We start from the raw sequence: 19,334 nt of genomic DNA on the forward strand, positions 1-19,334 counted from the left end.
AAATTGAGAGAAAAATAAATTAAAGAAAAATAAATGAACAAATAAATAAATAAACAAAACAAAAAGAAAGAAAGAAAGAAAGAAAACGTTAAAAAAGCCAAGTGGGTCTATAGGTGTGAGGTCCATCATTTATAGGACCAGCAGACATGTGCTTTGCCTTGTGGGTCATTCAACTTGTGGCGCCATCTCCTGGACGGAATAGCAAACTTCTCCAACAGGTAAGACCCAGTTGTTATAATGTAAAGACAAGATACTCTGTTGTGTGTGTGTGCCACCATATTGCGCATTGCAAATCCAGGGAAAGGAATTTATTAAAAGTTGAACCCCACATCCATAAAAGAGGCATCCTCGTGGTGTACAAACATGGAACATCAAAATACATACATGTTATCAAGGGCTCGTTATCCTTAGAACATTTTAAAAAGGAAATTATCATCACATGTAATTCATGATGTCTAATTATCTTTTGATATGTTTAGATATATATTTTCTTTTCTTCTGTACTGTTTTTTTTAATGTATTTCATTATTTTTATTGGATTGTTTTCCACTGTTTGGTTAGGTTTTTCTGCACATTTTGTGTACTTCTTGATGTTGTTTAACTTTTGTTGTATTTTTAAAAATTATGTTAGCTTAGATCTTTCTTCCTTTTTTGTTATTGTTTTCTTTTTTCTCCTGGGGTTGGTGTGGGGGGATTTTGTGAAGTTTTATATATGTGCAAATAAATTAAAAAATAACATATAATAAAGAGTCCAATCAGTGCTTTCACTCATCACTGTAACCATTATTATGTGCCCCCTTACAACATGGCTATACGGAACATATGTCCAATTTAATATCAAATAAACAAAAGTGGTTATAATTTGGGGTTGTGTGTGTTAACCTTAAAATCTTTAAAATGTCAAGAACCTTGTAACATTATAATGGAAGTATATGATGGGCATTTCCTCTATTATGTCTCATAAGTTGTTGCAGCAATTATGTTGGCTGTGGCTGTGCCTGTGGCTTCTTGACCTCTCCTGACACTTTTTTTTTTTTTTTTTTCATTGACTGGATTTTGTGAAGTTTTATATATGTGCAAATAAAAAAAAAAAAATTATAATGTAAAGTCAGATACTCTATTGTGTGTTTGTGTGCCAACATATTACCCATTGCAAAATCCAGGGATGGGAATAAACAAATTTATTAAAAAGTTGAACCCCACATCCATAAAAGAGCATTTATTTTGCTTATCAGTTCTCCCAGTGTACAAGTGTGTCCCCTAAATGCAACACGTGTAAATACTGCTCCCTATAACCTGTATAACCTGCACCAACTGAGCTCGTGGCCTCGGTGAAGCGTCGACGATTCATCCTCCATCATCCATCCTCCATCCATCCTCACTCTCTGACATAATTGGACACTTGCTCTGCTTGAGAGGCCAAGCAGGAAAAAAGAAGGAGAGAGAGGAAGAGAGAGGAAGAGAGAGTGAGTGTGTGCTGGGAGGGGTGGGAGGCTTTTAAGGCGCGCGTAAGCAAAGTTAATTAGCGGTTATTAACAGCCCGCATAATGAGAGCGAGAGGGAGTCAATTTAATGACTTTGTTAGCGCGAGTTCAGAGCGACAGGCGATGATCGAAACAACAAAGGCGAGCGCGCACGCAGCCATCATCCGTAATTTCCAGCGGTAATGCGGTCTGATCAGAAACAAAGGGTTCTAATTTCGTTCAACTGACTCGATAATTTGTCCTTATGTAAGGAAAATAATTAATGACTTAATGCTTCAACAGAAGTAGCTTTTTTCCTTTTGGGGTGTTGGGGGTGGAGGGGATTTCGGAGGCCTCGTTTGCTCGAGAAGGTCGTAAGGAAATCAATTTCCAAGGCCTATAATTATTTACATCACGGATTTAAGACGTGGACGTGTGAGCTTTTGCTAGTGTGCAGACAAGTGAGAAGTCTATTAGAGAGAAGGAGCCTCCAAATCTTCTTCCCTCAGATAAATTGTGTGTGTGGCAACAAATGAGCCACTTGTCATAATGTACTAGTGTAGATTTTTGACATGAGAACACAAAAAAAATCATGCAGAATTTCAAATAAATGTTTTTTAAGCCACATAGACAAGTCGTAAACATATACCAAATGTGTCCCAGTTTACTTCCTGTCGCGGTGTATGTGCATGACATAAGCTGACAGGAAGTAAACACGGACCCGAGCTGTTTTCCAATGCGATTCAAACATTTATAAAGTAGATCAAACACAAAAGATACATTTGATCTTTAAGATCCCTCATCAGACACCCGATTCGACTGTTATCAGGCCATTAAATAGGCGTTATCGGTTGCTATAAGCACCATAGATTTGGGTCATTTTGGGGCCTACTCTGCCTACTAATCGGCTGCATCGGACAGGGTTTTGGAGGTTTTGGTGACAGATGATCATACCTTGGAGCACGGCTGAATTGATGGCCCCCTCACCGTCTGTGCCTGTTCCCGACAATGTGCCAGGTTATTGCGGCTATACTGCATTGCAAAATTACCCGAAGGCGTGCGCGTCTTTACGCACGATTTCATCATTCCACAGATGGGTTGAGTCAGAGGGAAAGATGCGAGCGCTATTATCGATTGCGGGGAACATGAGCCGCCTGCGGGCCACTCTTGGATTCATGGCAGGTGGATAGGTCACCCGCACGAGAGCGGCAATTTCACGGCCCCCATTGTCTCCACTGATTACTGCTTTGATCACAGAAAATCAAGAGCCCGAGACTCTCATAAAGCCCACTGCGGAGTCCAGGAGCTCGTGAGCTGAAGAGGTCATCATCATCATCACGAAAGCGCCATCATCTGCCACATCATCATCATTCATAACCGTCGTCATCATCATCGCTAGTTGACCACACAAACCTGGGGTGCCGTGTGTTTTCACAGCCCGCGTTGCCCTTTTATTGATTGCGTGCCTTAATTTTAATTCGATTGCGCGAGTGTCAAAAAATTCCGCAAGAATCATCCTAGTAATGAGATAATCAAAGTAATATATGCAAATCAGTTATGTTGCCAGCTTATCAAAACCCGAGTGCCCCCCCTCGAGTCTGAAGAAGTCCATTTATTCAGTTAGTGGCAATACCTTGCGCAAATGGCGCGATGCAAATGACAGTTGATTAGACTAAATTAAGAACCTCGTTCCTCCCTGACCTTGTCTGAGTTTTATGTAAATTCTTTTTTTCTTGCTTTAATGTGATAAAAAATGCATTTTACACCCTGGCCTTTATAAATCTGAACAATATTTTCCATGAGAGAAACAATGGTCAGCCTCAAATAACTCACTGTGTCAATAGCTCGGTCTGTCTGTCTGTCTGTCTATCTCACAAATCTCAGTATACCTTGACCCCGGTGCAGCTCCCACAGGGACAGAAAGTGTGCCGTTATAACTTCCTTGCTGTGGGGGAGTGTGCCTTGAAGATAGACTAGGAGTGTGTGCGCCTCCGAGTGTGTGTGTTTACGCGATTATGTGTACTCATGTGTGTACCATAACATATTGTCTTAGGGGGACAGAGAGAGTGCAGCTGAGACTTCCTCTCTGTGGGGTGTGCGGGGCCTGTAGATGGGAAAGGAATAAATCCAATATAGATTGCAGGGCTGCGCTGCCTCCCGCTGGGGACCCTCAGACTTGCAGGCCAGGATCGAAGTGCTTTTCTCCCCTTAAATTGGCCTGAGAGGCCGCAGGAGCAGCCGAGCTACACCCCCAACACTGGGACTGCCTACGACCTAATGATGGTGCCGGGGGGACAGACACGCGTATACACATACATACATGGAGACGCCGCGTGTTCGCGTACACACCGAAGAGTCCCCCAGATTGTCGCACACTTGCACCAGTCGAACACACGCTCGGACAAGAAAAAACCACCACACAGATATAAACACACCCTCCTCGTTCTCTGACGATGAACACACTCATTCCTTGTCCGAAGACCATTCACCTCAAGTTTCCCCCTCTTCACATCTCACACCACCCCTCAAAAACCACCTAGCTAAACTGCAGATTTAGAGGAGGCATCCTTTGCTACCTGTCCACACACTCCAGAGGGAGGGGTTGAATGATATAACTGGCCACCACACTAAGTGTCTGGACTGATACACACCCCTGCCCTTTGGTTCCCCTACAAGGAAAACACTACCGGCGACCCCAATGCCATTACGCTTTCCTGCCAAAAACATCCAGCCACTGTCATTTTCGCTTCTGTCCGGGGAGCTAATTCTATTTGTGATGAGGTGTCTTGATGTGTTGCCGGGTCGGGTCCAGAGACAGTGTGACAGAATATCCTATAGCTGGGAAATTTGTGGCTCAGTACGCCTCATTGCCTGCTCACAGGGCATTTCATGTTAACTACAGCATGCCACCACATACGGCTCATCTCTAGAGGGTAACAGGTTGCAGAGGTGAATACAAATACAGAGAGCCATGCATACGTACTCACAACTCAGTCCTGTTTTTGAACCGACAGCTGGAATTGCTTGGTTTTTGGATGCTTGCATGGTACGGATACCGTATTAATGCAGTGACCATAGTTTAACATCACTATTTCCAACTAATACTGCTCCTTCTCTCATTTTGTCCCACAAATGCAGTTACGATATTGACATTTATAAACAATTGAAATGTATGTAATCAAAATGGCCCAGAATCGCCCTTGATCGGACCACGGCCATCTTCGAACTCTGCCTTCATTTTAATCTCAACGACACACCTAAAGACGCTATCAAGGTCACAAAATCTGTCCACAAACAGACGAACGTATGAACACCTGGCAAAGTACTTGAAACGTCTTCTGTGGTAGTTCCCGCTACAGCAGGAGTCTCCAGTACCCCATTTTGCTGTGATGACTCACACACAGAAATAATACCAGCCACACGCTGTCACAGCTGTTAAAAATACAGCACATTTAGTTTTAGCTTTAGCTAGCCAGGCTAGACTTCCAGCTCGCTGACATTTGTCTTGTTTGCTATCTTTCTGTATGCAGTAAGTGAGACAGAGCCCACAGATTAACAAACCCAGAGTGTAGTTACTGTGTTTTGCCTTGGTTTTTAACTCAGGTTTGTATTTACTGCAAATTTAAAAAGCTGTTTTTCAGAGAAATGTCATGTTCTGTGATGATTTAGATTCAAATTAACACATATTTAGTTGCTGCATGGATTGATAAGACAGTACAGAGCTCTGGACATGTTTTCTGCTCACATCTTTGCTACAGGTGTCATTTTGCTCTCTTTAACCTACTTTAACTCATCCTCCACCCGCCTCCTTCCTTGTCCACTCCGACTCATCTTTGCTGCACCATCTTGCATCTTTTCTCTCCTTCTTTCTGTCTTCTCTACTATTTTCCACTTTGTATTTTCTCCCTTTCATCTCCGTCACGCCTCTCTTGTCTCCCGAACGCTGATACACCTTTCACCTCGTTGTCTTCAATTCTCCACTTGTGTATCTATGCCGTGGTGCATTACATTATGTTTTTCCTATATCGGCCTCTACGGTTTGTGGCTATTTCCCGTGTCTTGTTTTGTTTAATATCTCACCTGTTGCTGTGTAGAAAGCAGCAGCTCATTTGGAGATTGCTTCTCATGTGTACAGTATATGCTGCTCTGCCAACAACAACAGAATGCTAAATACCTTGAATGCAAAGATAAACACATAAACATAAGCCACAAACAGACACACAACCAAATCCTTTTGACATCAATAATTGGTAAATCCTCTGATTAACTTGTAAGAATTGTCCTTAGAGTGCTTAAGTAATTGTGTTTGTGTGTGTCCTTTTTTTTATTGCATGCACCCCCCTCTCTTTAAAGCACATCTTTATAACCAAGCAATTCCAAAGCAATTTTCTCTGTGGGAGGAGAGTGTAATTTTCTATTCTGTGACACTGTGATGTGTAAGAAACTGGGAGCTGGCGCTAAAAGGCGTCTGTAGCATGTGTCTTGGTGTGGGTGTGAGCCGCTTTAATGGCCAACGCGGGGCGGGTGGCGGCGGTGGTGAGCGGCTGCGTGTCAGGGAGGCCATCATTTAATGACTCCCAAATAGTGCCCTCCTCGTTAGAGCTATCGTCCTGGAAACGCGAGGCTGTGAACCAGGAGAGCGCCACGCGCTGCAACAGTCTTTTATCTTCATATTAAACCATTTGCATAACATTACCGCGATAGATAGGATTCAGGAGATACTCAACCCACTCGGGGAGAGACAGAGAGGGTATACTACATGTCCTTGCAAATCTAATCAGCGTTAAATGGAGCTGTCAAATGTGTGTGTGCGAGTGTGCGGCGCTGGATGGCTCATGTCAGGAGTCATTTAACATTAAGCTGCAATAGTGTGCAACAGGGCTGTAATTACAAAAATACAAGAATCCAAGCTGTTTCTTGTTAGATGTGACATCCAAATACAGCAGTTAGCTACCAGTGATACACAAGACGAGGCCAGGTGGCGACAATTCAGATGTGATGTGCGCCTGTGTCCTCTACAAAGTTAAGTTGAAATAAATGACCGTATTGAGCCGTTTTGAAGTCGCTGCAGCAGCTCTACAGAACACAAAGAGGCGGCCAATTAGAACAAATCACATCGCTACCATTTTTAAGAAAAATTGCTGATGTGGTTTTGGATTTTGTGTGGTATCAGCGGGCTAACAAAAGACTCAATTTCACGTTTTGTGTAGATTCAACACCTATCTATACTGCGTAAAGTGGTGTTTTGCTTTGCTTTGTGTCTAAAGGAGTATATCTGACGGCTGCTCAAAGAAGAATAAAGAGAAGACGAAATAATCTCATCACTGCGGAGAAACAAGAGCAGGAAAGTGTGTAAGCACACACTAATTAGTTGTTGCTACTTGCTACTGCCTGATTAATTTAATCAAAAGCACGCAGTACAATGCACCGCTCAGGCTCTGGTAAAAGCATTTTTTAACCACTACAACTCTGGCTCTATCTTTTCTTTCAGGTTTGACCATCATTTGAGAATCCCTGAATGAATTCTGGACCATATAGGTGATACATATTATAAAGTAAGTATGTTTTTTTAAGTATAATGTATGTATGGCATTGCAGAAGCTTCAGTGCATGCTGGAAGCTTCAGTACTGTCTTGATAAGATATAATATTTGTCATATAAAAGGCCCTGCACTCTCTGCAACAATCATGTATTTGACTGACATTCCCCTGGACTCTTCTGTTAGGTTTGTTGCACCTATTGTGGCGGGACAAATGACACCTTTATAATTCTTACATGTGCATTGAGTTTGGAGACTTCACATAATCCTCAGTTTAGAGCCACCCAACTCTAATAATGCGGGTGTACAGGGCCTTTAAAAGACCAATTCACCCAAATAACCAACACATTCTCATCACACACTGCCACTTTGTCACGCCCCTTGGCGTCACTTTAGGTTTAGACAACAAAACCACTTCGTTAGGTTTAGGAAAAGACTACATGGTTGGGCTTAAAACTACTATGTTTGTAAAGTGAAAATGAAACTGAACGTTGGGAACACGGGATATGAACGAACAGCTGATTGTAACGTGAAAGTGAAACTTAACACACGGGACATGAAGAGCGGTCTCCTGGATGAAAGCCTGGTGTTTGTTGGACCCATCCACCCCATAATAGCATACAGTCATGCAGATAGATTTAGTTGACTGAAGTTTTCTGTGTTTGAGATTTTGAGATTTTCCAATACAATGGAATTTTGTTTGTGTTGCTCAAACCATCAAACGGTGCTTTATCTTAATGGAAACAGCCCAAAGCGAGGTCTTCATTGTTCAACTAGGACATCGACTCTGGAAAATAGTTTTTTCCATTAAATGTTTTGATGATTTGAGCAGTAACAAAATCCATTTCATGTCCATTGTATTTGGGTGGTGGCAGAAGTCTTGAAAGCCGATATCTGAAAACCTCGGCCAATAAAACCAAAACAATCTGGCTAGATGTCACAAGGGGTAGATGGGATATCATGTTTTTGTGTCTGTGTGTGTATTAGGTGAAATTGCCCTTTAGTTTTGTAGGCCAACCAGGAAGTTAGCATCGCCCTGGTTCTCTCGACAAAAAGACAATGGGATTTTTCCATTGGGTTTTGGATTATTGCAGAAAATAAGCTCTGTGGCAAACACACATTTATGATACTTACACATTTTGTTCAGCAAGATTAACTCCACAAATGAACACCACTTTTATGATTTTTGAAGCCTAAATGCAATCGCCAGAAGTAAAAAGCTAACGTTAGGCTATAAACGAACTACACCACGGTCGCATGAGCGGGAGTAAACACAACGAGACCGTAAAGGCGGACGAGTCGGCGTGATGACATTTTGTAGTCTCATTTAGCCACTTGTTAGCAACCGCATTTTTTAAGACACATGAAGACACAAAACCTTAAAATCTCTTCAGCTTGTGTTAACCACCGACCTTATTTCAGGCATCTAACTAAAAACCCATTCAAAAGAACCCGTTGACTTCCAGACGAGGGAACCGGAAGTGCTAAAATGCAAACTCATTTCCGGGTTTTAGGACTCAATCCTGTAGCACTCTATAGAAAAAGGCGTTAAGAAATGGCATATATACATTGTAAGTAGGTATGAAAGTTTGTGCACTTGCATATGCTATGAACGGCTAAAGATGTCATCACATCACAGAATAGGCTTGTAGCTGTGTGTGTGTGCGTGTGTGTGTGCGTGTGTGAGAGAGAGAGATTGCTTGTTTATGCATATGGGGATAGACTGTGCCAGGTGAGTGTACCATTTACCATCACGCCATTGAGTTCAGCAGGCATCTAATAACAAAGCATTTATGGCCCACTTACGCATGCATAGATATAACTGTCAGTAGGCAACAACAGTCTCCTCTCTCCCGTCTCCAGCTATTCCCGCCTCTCTTAAAACACACAGGCGCCGTCCGGATTGCACCCAAATACTCTAGAATTCTATCATCAGACTCGGGGATGAAATTAAAATCGCTCATTTTCTTTCTCCGTACAAGGAGCAGATCAATTTCCGGAGACTGGGACGTGATATTTTCCTGCCATTGGGCTTTCTCGTCTTTGGCACAGCACCCTGACTGGCTGCCAGCGGGAGGCCCGGGCCTGACTGCACGCCTCGCCGGAGAACAGTTACTTCTGCCGCGGCGAGTTTATTTGCGCCTCGCTATGAGAATTGCCATCATTTACCCTTCCCCAACACCTCCCCAAAAAAGAAAAGAAATAGACAAGAGGGGAAGCGAGGCAAGACTGAGAGAGAGGCGAAATTGATTCTGTTTGATAGGATACATGCTGCACGGGAGACATTAGGTACCCCTCGTTTGACCATCTATTTCAAGAAAATGAGGCGAATACATTTTGCGTAAAGTAATGTATATAGGCCTTTTGGAGGCCTTCTGCTGTTGTTGTTCATATCACGAATGAATTGCTCGCTGCAGCATGCAGAGGTTATCCCGCGTATTAAGATGCTTTTAAGAGAAGCCAATTAATCATGCAGCTGTACAGGAATGATAACTCACTTTAATAAAACAGTAGCTCAGCGTGTGTTAAGCGTGACAAAATTAAGGGCGACTTGATGAACCAGTGGGGCATTAAATCCGGAGAGATGGTGGCCCCAGCCTTCAGGTTGGTGCCACGTTCGCCTCCATTACAGTGTAAACACTTCAGTCAGTCTTCAGAATAAACTTTCATGTAATAAAAAATAATAAAGGTAGATAAAGGCAAATTTGGGAGCCTATACTAAAGACTCTAATACTAATAGATTTTTTGTGTAGATGTTTGTTTTGCAGGACGTGAGGATGTGCATGACACCATTGTTTGCACAAGCAGTCCCACATGAGGTCACCACAGTTTTACCATGAAGGAAGTCACTATTTAAACCTGCAGTAGGCAGAATGTTTTTGGCATCATTGGAAACAAATTCCAAAATAACCTTTCAGCATATTGTAATTCAAGGCTAGACAAAAAACAGATTTCTGCAGATTTCTGGCTCTGTTTTCATGCTTTAGAAAATCTAGCCCGTGACGGGAGATTTTGTGCCAATCACAGGTCATTTCAGAGAGAGAGCGTTCCTACAACCGATCAGAGCTGAGTCTGCCGTCTCTGAGCGGATGTCAATCACGCGCTAACTCTGATCAAACGGTCAAACTAGGCAGCGCTGATCAAATATGAATCAATATTCTGTTACTCTAATGCCTATTTCTCGCCTCAAATGTTTTCAGAAACATCTTGTAGTGTACTGTTTAGCTGTGAAATGAGAAAGTTTGTAACCTGGCAGCCATGTTGAGATCAGTTGAGGAAATACCAAGCACCGCCCAACAGCCGGAGCAAACTTTTGCATTTTACAGCTAAACAGTACACTACAAGATGTTTCTGTGAAAACATCTTATGCGAGAAATAGGCATTACAGTAACAGAATGCAGCTTTAAGAGGCTTATATTGTGTCTGTTAGTTAGACCATTATTTGTAGAATTCCTTATTCTTCCTTACTTCCTTATAGCCTGCATAGGCCTATAATGTTTATATTACTAGCTATAATTAGTGTATGATAATCTAGCATCCCTAGTTTATTCTCCCTTTATCAATTTTAGTCTAAAAGGTTAGGATTACAGTTGTCTGTGACCCTAGAAACCATAATCTGAGATACAGCCTTTCCTTCCCTCGTGAGCTGTATTAAATAGTTCCTATTTGTTACCTGTCTGTTGCACTCAAAGCTTTTAAAAGGCAGCCTTGGTTCTTGTTTGTATTGGCAGGGACTTTGGTCCTTGTCTGCTCACATTTTGCCCATCCAACCCCCGTCCTCTTTCCACTGTTCATGAAACCCTGCTGTTGCGTCACGGAGCCTGTCAAGGCCTAATTAAAGCCATATTGAGAAAGAGCATAAATACAGCCCCCTTTTCAACAGGGTTCATATACCGGTCCGGCAAGCACATGCCTTGCAGAAGCAGATTTTGGTCAAAGGAGGAATGCCTAAAGAGTGAAACTGCAAGTTACTACTGAGACACTTTAACAGCTTCAAGTAGAGTTTGAACAGACGGCACCATGGCTGGACTCAAGGTGAGGCAGCGTTTTACTCTATTCAACATTATTTTTAATACTATGGCAGAAATGTATGTATGGAGTCATCATTAACTATGACAGACGCAGACCAGCTGGCTGATGGGCGGTGTTGCATTCGGCCAATCAGAGTGCTGCATTCAGCAGCTGCCCAGATGAGTTGGAGATGTTTGGACAGCTTATAGAACTATATCAGTGAGGAAAGCCTCATTTCAACAGAAAAAAAACAGTTTACATTCATGTTCATTTTAGTAATGGCCATTAAAAGTTATCTCCAAACCAAAGTCCAAGTCCAAGTGTTGGACTTTGTGTCTTTTTGCAACTCTTTGTTGCGTAAAATCCAACTTTACATAACATTCCCTCATGAGGGACAAACTCACATGAACGCGCACAGATGGAACCCATCCATGTCTGCGAGGGTGCTTTTTGCAGACCAACTATGACTCAGCAAGATTTCTTTACATTGTGTGCCAAGTTTTTTTTTGTGCATATACATATATGAAAAAAGGGTTGCTGGTGTTCAGTGCCAGAAAGGATGGTAGAGTAATATCATAATTGAAATATTGATCAAAAAGTAGGCTACTGTGGAGGATGTTAGTGTAATTAGTCTGTCTCTGTAACACAACAACAAAAATAATGGATGACAGTGAGGGGGGAAATTTGGCGTAACTGCAGTTTGTTTTATCATAGATCTAATGTGAATCAATATGACAACAATTAGCAAAAAGACAAGCCTTAATGACAAGCCTTCAAATTTAATTATAACCAGCATGAACACATTTATCCTGCATTACAATGAAGCCGCATGGTGTTTACATGTGAGGATTTTTTATTTTTTATTTTTCACTTTAACTTGAGTGTTGAATGTGTCTTGCAGTACATGAGCGGTTTTGGGAACGAATTCTCTTCTGAAGACCCTCGCTGTCCTGGATCTTTACCTGAGGGACAGGTAACACACACATTCACAAAACAACATTGTGGTATTCATTTTCATTCAAATATGAAAATATGATTTGCATAGTCAGCTCCAGCTTGCTTTTCTTCCGCACAGCTATTGACTCATTCATCATTATTTGACTAACTGCCCTTATGTGACTGACACATCACATGACACCCTGTCTGAACACACTGTTTTGTGTCTCTACAGAACAATCCTCAGGTTTGTCCTTACGGCCTCTATGCTGAGCAGCTCTCGGGCTCTGCCTTCACCTGCCCGCGGCCAACCAATAAGAGGAGGTATTCATCTGTTCCTGACATTTAAATGAGCTCACTTACCACTATAAGACCAAATGAAGCCTAGACATATAAGGAATGACTTAAAGGGTTAGTTGAAGTGGGGTTGTATGAGGTACTTATCCATAGTCAGTGTATTACCTACACTAGATGACCGTCGGCACGCCCTCAGTTTGGAGAAGCAGACAGGAGTTACCACACGGAAGTAAAGCAATGTACTGTGGAGTACCTTTTAGAGACCTAAAAGAAATGGCCATCTAAAAAAATTCAGTATCACCAGACTCCATTGGAAAAAACTTGTAATTTTACCTTGCAGAACAGAGGAGTTGCTGATCTACCACTGCCTTGATCGGTTAGTTTGTTTGTGTTGACTCTGGTGAATCCAAGCCAACCAAAGTTACACAATAACTCAAACAAACTAACCGACTGAAGCAGCAGTAGACCAGCAACTCCCCTGTTCTGCGAGGTAAAATTTACTGTTTTTTTCAATGGAGTCTCGTTGTCTTGGCAAGAGCATATAACAGCTTCAGTTCCCCTTCGGAAACATAGACTCACGGCAAGGTAAACCGGCAAAAACATTGTAATATTCTTATAGGTGGCTAAAATGCATTTTGCTGCCGGTCCCGTCCACAGCACTATATTGCTTTGCTCCTGTGTCGGTAACTCTTGTCTGTTACTCCAAACTGGGGGGGCATGCCGACCGTCATCTACTGTAGGTAATACACCTACTATGGATAAGTACCTCATACAGCTCTACATCAAAACACCTAAACTATCCCTTTAACATTGGTTCTTCTTCTTCTTCCTCCAGCTGGTTGTACCGCATCTTGCCGTCTGTCAAACATAAGCCTTTTACCGCAGTGCCCTGTGGAAATCTAACAGAGAACTGGAACGAGGTGGAGCCCGACCCTAACCAGGTATATAAAAGCTCAAAAGGAAGCTTTCATGCTCATTTTTGTCAAAAAAAAAACTATGAATCTTGTTAAAGCCCCTGAAAACTTGGTTTCACATTTTAAATTTCTCTATAACATTAAATATTCACAATAAAATAAACAGTTAAAGTTCATAAAAAAACAACATCCTTAACTATGTATGAAGAGTTTAAAAGAATGGTTTGACATTTTGAGAAATAGGCTTATTTTGCTTTCTTGCGGAGAAGATTTATAATACCCTCATATATCTTTAGCCTACAGTAAATATGACAGCCAGCAGCCAGTTAGCTTAGCTGGAAACAGCTGGCCTGGCTCTGCCAAAAGGTGACAAAATTCACCTACTATCACCTCTAAAGCTCACTAATTAACACGTTTTTGTTTAAGTTGTGAATAGCTATCTTTTCATGGCTGTAGCTTTATATTTATCATACAGACATGACAATGATCTTCTAATCTAATTCCCTGCAAGAAAGTGAATAAGCGTAATATGTTTTAAGGACCTTTAATACTTCTCTGCACCAGTGACTTCCTTTAATTTCTCGGTATGTACTGAATAAGTAGATTCTGACTCTGAGGTTTCTCTCCCAGCTGCGATGGCTGCCGTTCACCATCCCCAAATCTACAGAGAAGAAAGTGGACTTTGTGGCTGTGAGTTTAACTTGTTTTTTTCCCATATTATTTTTTCATTAAAGATCCTCAGTTCACTGAATTCCATACGTTGCAGGGTCTGCATACTGTCTGCGGTGCCGGGGACACCAAATCTCGCAACGGCATCGGCATCCACATGTACACCTGCAACACCTCCATGGTTGACAGGTGAGCATGTCTTTGTGAGCGATGATGTTGGGATGATGGGACATCGTGTAACAAATAGATGCATTTTCACATATCAAACAGCTACAAAAAATCCTTGGTTACGCTTTGAAAATCATTTCCAAGCTTTTTTTTTTTCTCGTTCCAGGTGCTTCAACAACTCAGACGGAGACTTTCTGATTGGTGAGGAAAAAGGGCTGTTGATGTTTTCACCGTCATCCATCACAAGAACAATGATAGCTCAATCCTCAACCCTTCTTCTCCTTCAAATGTTCTTTTTCTCTGTTTGTCTCTCTAGTCCCCCAGCAGGGTGAGATCTTGATCACCACAGAGTTTGGAAAGATAATGGTCGAGCCGAACGAGATCTGTGTCATCCAGGTGAGGTCTATGTTTTTCATCTCCCCAGAAATCTACCACTCTGTCCCCACATCCCACTTTCCATATTTAGAAATACATAGTCTGGCACTTTTGATCTTCTTTTTAAAGATAAATAACAGTGGAAAGAGGTTCGAGCTACAGAAAACCCGACCACCACGATTCGAGTTTTCCCAAACACATTAGTCGATGAACCCATAAGTCCCCCCCAGCATCGGTACATCCCACATGTGATTCCTAACAGCACTAAATTGCCTTTCACCTCCACTTCTCGTGTGTTTTGTCCAGCAAGGGATGCGCTTCAGTGTGGATGTGTTTGGAGCAACCAGAGGCTACATACTGGAGGTGTATGGAGCCCATTTTGAACTCCCTGACCTGGGACCCATAGGTGAGCGTTTGTACGATGTTTGTGACTGTAATTTGTTAGTGTATGTTCATCCATCCTTGAAAGCTGCACACCTGCCTCTTTGTGTCTGTTTCTTACAGCTACCTATAGTTGTCTGAATTGGTTTTCATCCTCTCCCCCAAATCTGTCAGATTTTTAGCCGTTCTAGCAGCACGGCTCTAAAGATGGAAATGTCAGTCGGTCATTTGGTTCACCACTTTGTTCCAGACTGACATATCTCAACAACTATTAGATGGATTGACATACAATTTTGTGCAGGCATTTATGGTCCCCAGAGGATGAATCCCAATGACTTAAAGCTAGTGTTGGTAATTTTAAGAAACGAGCAAGAGTACGCTAGATTTTAAAAAGTATCCAACTGAAAAACCCAGCCCAGTGTTGCCAACTTTTTTCCAATGAAAGTAGGATAGCTAGCTGCATTAGCACTAGCTGTGGATTTTCTCCAAAAGGCACTAAATCTAGCGAGAAAGTCGCCAAGTCGGCAACACTGACAGTCCGTCCATTCAGGCCTCCCTCCAAAGCCACTCCCCCAAAATAATCATTACTAACGTAAACAACGAACATGGCTGTTGTTAGTTTTCACAGCTGTCAAGCTAGCAGCTTGCGAAAGACTCACATATCACATTTTAAAAAAAAGAAGATTTGTCAGAACATTTGATTTATTTATTGCTATCAGGATGTAAAGATAATTTCAACAAATAAAACAAGAAATGTTGACGAATGATTACCAACCCTAGCTTTAAGTGATCTCCTGACTTTTCCTCTATAGCGCCACCATGAGGTTTGCATTTGTGATTTTGAGTGAAATGTCTCAGCAACTATTGGATGGATTGCCATGAAATTTGGCACATATATTTATGTTTCCTCAGGCTGAATTGTAATAACTTAAGGGATCCATTAAATATTCATCTAGCGCCATCATCAGTTCAAAATAATTTCAATTTATACAAAACTTTGGTACATGCGAAATCAGCAGCAAAACAATTGACATTCCCATCAGCCCCAGATGTACTACTACACTGTGTGTGTGCATAATATGTATGACTAATGTATGTTTCGCAGGAGCCAATGGTCTGGCCAACCCAAGAGATTTCCTGTGTCCGGTTGCTTGGTACGAGGATCGTAAAGTGGCCACCGGCTACACCGTCATCAACAAGTACCAAGGAAAGCTCTTCGCCTGCCAACAGGTGTTTTTCTTTGTGACATTTCCATTTGTGTGTGTGTCAGTACACTCATGTACACAGACACATATGGCATACTTGCCCTATTACCCTATTTAGATTTGTGCTTGCTTCAGTAAACACCATCGAACCGCAACAATGGCTTACAGGAAACTGTCCAAGTGAAGCATGTGATCCATTAGCTGCTCCTGCCGATTGAATTGCCATCCCTGATGATTTAATATCGAAGTGTTGGCTGTTATCCATTCAGCGGGTTTCCGCCTCGACTCCCTTATGAGCCTTAATCACTCGTAATTAGTTAAGGCATTCTGGAGTTACAGGCAGTGTACCTGTGAAGCGTTGCTTTGTAGGAAAAAAACCTTTTCCAAGTTAAGCATTAATTTCACCATGTTTCACTCGGGGAATGATCCCGCCCCTCCCGAAATGTCCTGTTGGGCGCATAATTGGATCGACACATATGTCTGACAGGAGGTTTTTTACCGAGACATGGAGGAGGTGGGAGGAGAAATTTGTCAGGGGTGGGGGTTGGGGGGGTTGTAACCGTGGAAACCATGTCAAACCACACTGTTATTATTCATTGTATGAAGTACACTAGGGCAAGATACTGTCTTTTATTGTAGCAAAACAAACATTTTTCCATCTCTCTCGCTGCTTCTACTCGAGTATCCGCCCTGTTATGTGCTGGGTGTCAGAGGTGGAGGCTAGCAAGCTGCACCTGACACTCTTTTTCCTGGTGTCCACCCTTCGCCGAGCCAAGAGGGCGAGGCTACGGGGGTAAAAAAATAAGGTGGGGGCCTCATCTCAGGGAAGATGCTGCTGCTCCCGTCTGGTCCCGCTGTTTTGTTCCCCCGCAGAGTGCTGAAATTGCTCAAATTAACTTATTATTTGCTTGACTGGGCCAATATGTTTGTGTTTTGTGTGTATGTGTGTGCAAGTCTTCCATCTTCCCTTCATTTTAATCGAATGTAGCGGAGTTACCACAGATGAAAGTCCAAGAGATTACCTGCACTGGGTTTTCCCAAAGGCCCTTTTTGTGTGGTAACAACTGTAAATCACATGTAGGTTCTTTCTTGGTTTTAATGTATATGAATTTACATATGCACATGTTCGTGTACACGTGTTTTTTTATTGTTTGTTTGTACTAGCTGTTCATGTGTGGGACTGAACGCGAGCATGTGTGTGAGGAGCATGGAGGTCACGGAGGAGGCAGCTTGAGTTGTAATGAACTATATTGATTTTTAGAGCTGCTGTTGAATGTCTTTTTCGCAGTGGCATTATCAGAACAGAGAAACTATATGAAATTGCTGTAGTTTTAACAATCAAGATAAAGAAATATCTCTGCACCCACTGTTACTGCCGCTCCCCCCCCCCCCCTTCCATAACTGCGCTGCTGCGAGCGTCAAAATGCTCAAAGTTTGGGAAAGTTTGATTGTGAAGCCAATTACCCCATAATACCTGGAGCCTCGTATCACAAAGAACAGGGGGGATGAAAGAGAAGAAAGAATGAAAGAAGCACACCCTCTTTTCACAATCAACCCTTTTCATTATGACTTTTTTTCCTCTCTTTATGTCAAGAAGTACTCTCTCTGGGAATTTAAAATTACAAAGACATTATTCATTATTCCTTTTTCCCTGTGAAAAGCTCAATTTAAAGTCTTTTGTGTTTGTTGCCTGGGCAGACTCGTCTTATTCGTTTGTTTGTGTGCTCTGCACGTAGGATTTCTCTCCATTCAATGTGGTGGCTTGGCACGGGAACTACACACCTTACAAATACAACCTGAAGAACTTCATGGTTATCAACGTCGTGGCCTTCGACCACGCGGTGAGTTGGAAGACACAGACACACAATATACTACACTACTTTTCAATATACATACAACAAATTCATTCATTTCTCTTTGCTTTCAGTCACATGTCAAGTCACGTATTTATCTTCCTGTAGGATCCATCCATCTTTACTGTGCTGACCGCCAAATCCACGCAACCAGGTGTAGCCATTGCTGACTTTGTCATCTTCCCCCCTCGGTGGGGCGTGGCCGACCACACCTTCCGTCCGCCGTACTATCACCGTAAGACCACAATAACACACGCGCGCCTTGCTTCAACTCTAAAGTGGTTTTGCATTTTGCAGGGGAGACTTATAAAAGCAGAAACAATGAATTTTAAGAAGAGGTTGGCTGAAATTGAATCCTAATTTAAATGGAAATGTCAGATTCTGTCCAGTGAAGCTCATTTTAGTCTATCATGAAATGAAACAAGCCAGCCAGAAACTAACATGTCCATTTACCCAACCAGTGTCAAGACAGCAGGTGATAACAATCCACCTGCTGTAGGACTCTTTTCAACCGAGGCACCTTTTGTCTGTTTTCACCACAGATCTATAAGGCCATCTAGTGGAAATGAGTGTCACAGTTTGCCTTTAATACAGCAAACTGTACCTGGAACAGTGTTGTGTTACAGCTCCTCCTGCTTGTCGCTTTAGGTAACTGCATGAGTGAATTCATGGGTCTGATCGAAGGCCACTATGAAGCTAAAGAGGAGGGCTTCCAGCCAGGAGGGGCCAGCCTCCACAGCATAATGACCCCACACGGCCCGGACACCGAGTGCTTTGAGAAGAACAGCACTACGGAGCTCAAACAGGAGAGGGTGGCTGAGGGAACCATGGTAAAAAAATATATATACACATACATTATACTGTAAGGTTTCATTAAACGTTGGAAACCAGGTCAATGCCACCAGTGATTACATCTACTACATGTATTTTTCTTTCCTTCAGGCTTTCATGTTTGAGTCGTCCTTCAGTATGGCAGTGACCAAGTGGGGTCTACAAACATGCCAGAGACTTGACAAGAGCTACTACAAGTGCTGGGAGTCTCTTCGCAGCCACTTCAATCCCAACTGGAAGCCCAGCAAACAGTAGAAGAACAAAGTGTCTCAGAAGGAAATTTAACCAAATATAGTTGTTATACATAGACAGAAAAATTTAATTTCACTTGATTAAATCTTAACTACAACCAATATAATGTTTGTGGAGCTTTCTTTGTGTTGTTTAATGAGATTACAGAAGGCATAAAGTAATAATAACTAATTTAGTTTTATAGACAATTAAGATTGGAGTTGCTCAATAGAGATTAAAGGAACATTGTGTATAGCATTTAGGGGGATCTACTGGCAGACGTGGAATATAATATTAATAAGTATGTTTTCTTTAGTGTATAATCACCTGAAAATAAGAATTGGGTTTTCGTTAGCTTAGAATTTGCTGTTTCAGTTGGTTTCAATCTGCAACCTCACCGCTAGATACCGCCAATTCCTACACACTGCACCTTTAAAAACAAAGGTGACGACGATTTGCTG

General features: G+C 42.1%; 1 protein-coding gene across 1 annotated transcript; it reads left to right on the top strand.

The window, feature by feature from the left end:
* Positions 1–10,876: 10,876 nt before the first annotated feature.
* hgd (homogentisate 1,2-dioxygenase) lies at positions 10,877–19,000 on the top strand. The gene is made up of 14 exons (XM_074621425.1): positions 10,877–11,037; positions 11,915–11,986; positions 12,185–12,273; positions 13,082–13,187; positions 13,791–13,850; positions 13,927–14,018; positions 14,164–14,198; positions 14,314–14,393; positions 14,679–14,778; positions 15,859–15,983; positions 17,695–17,799; positions 17,920–18,046; positions 18,460–18,641; positions 18,754–19,000. Exons 1-14 carry the CDS (start codon positions 11,023–11,025, stop codon positions 18,895–18,897), a joined length of 1,332 nt encoding a protein of 443 aa, XP_074477526.1. The 5' UTR covers positions 10,877–11,022; the 3' UTR covers positions 18,898–19,000.
* Positions 19,001–19,334: the final 334 nt, after the last annotated feature.

This window comes from Sebastes fasciatus, chromosome 21, assembly GCF_043250625.1.
Source record: "Sebastes fasciatus isolate fSebFas1 chromosome 21, fSebFas1.pri, whole genome shotgun sequence".
Classification (NCBI taxonomy): Eukaryota; Metazoa; Chordata; class Actinopteri; order Perciformes; family Sebastidae; genus Sebastes; species Sebastes fasciatus.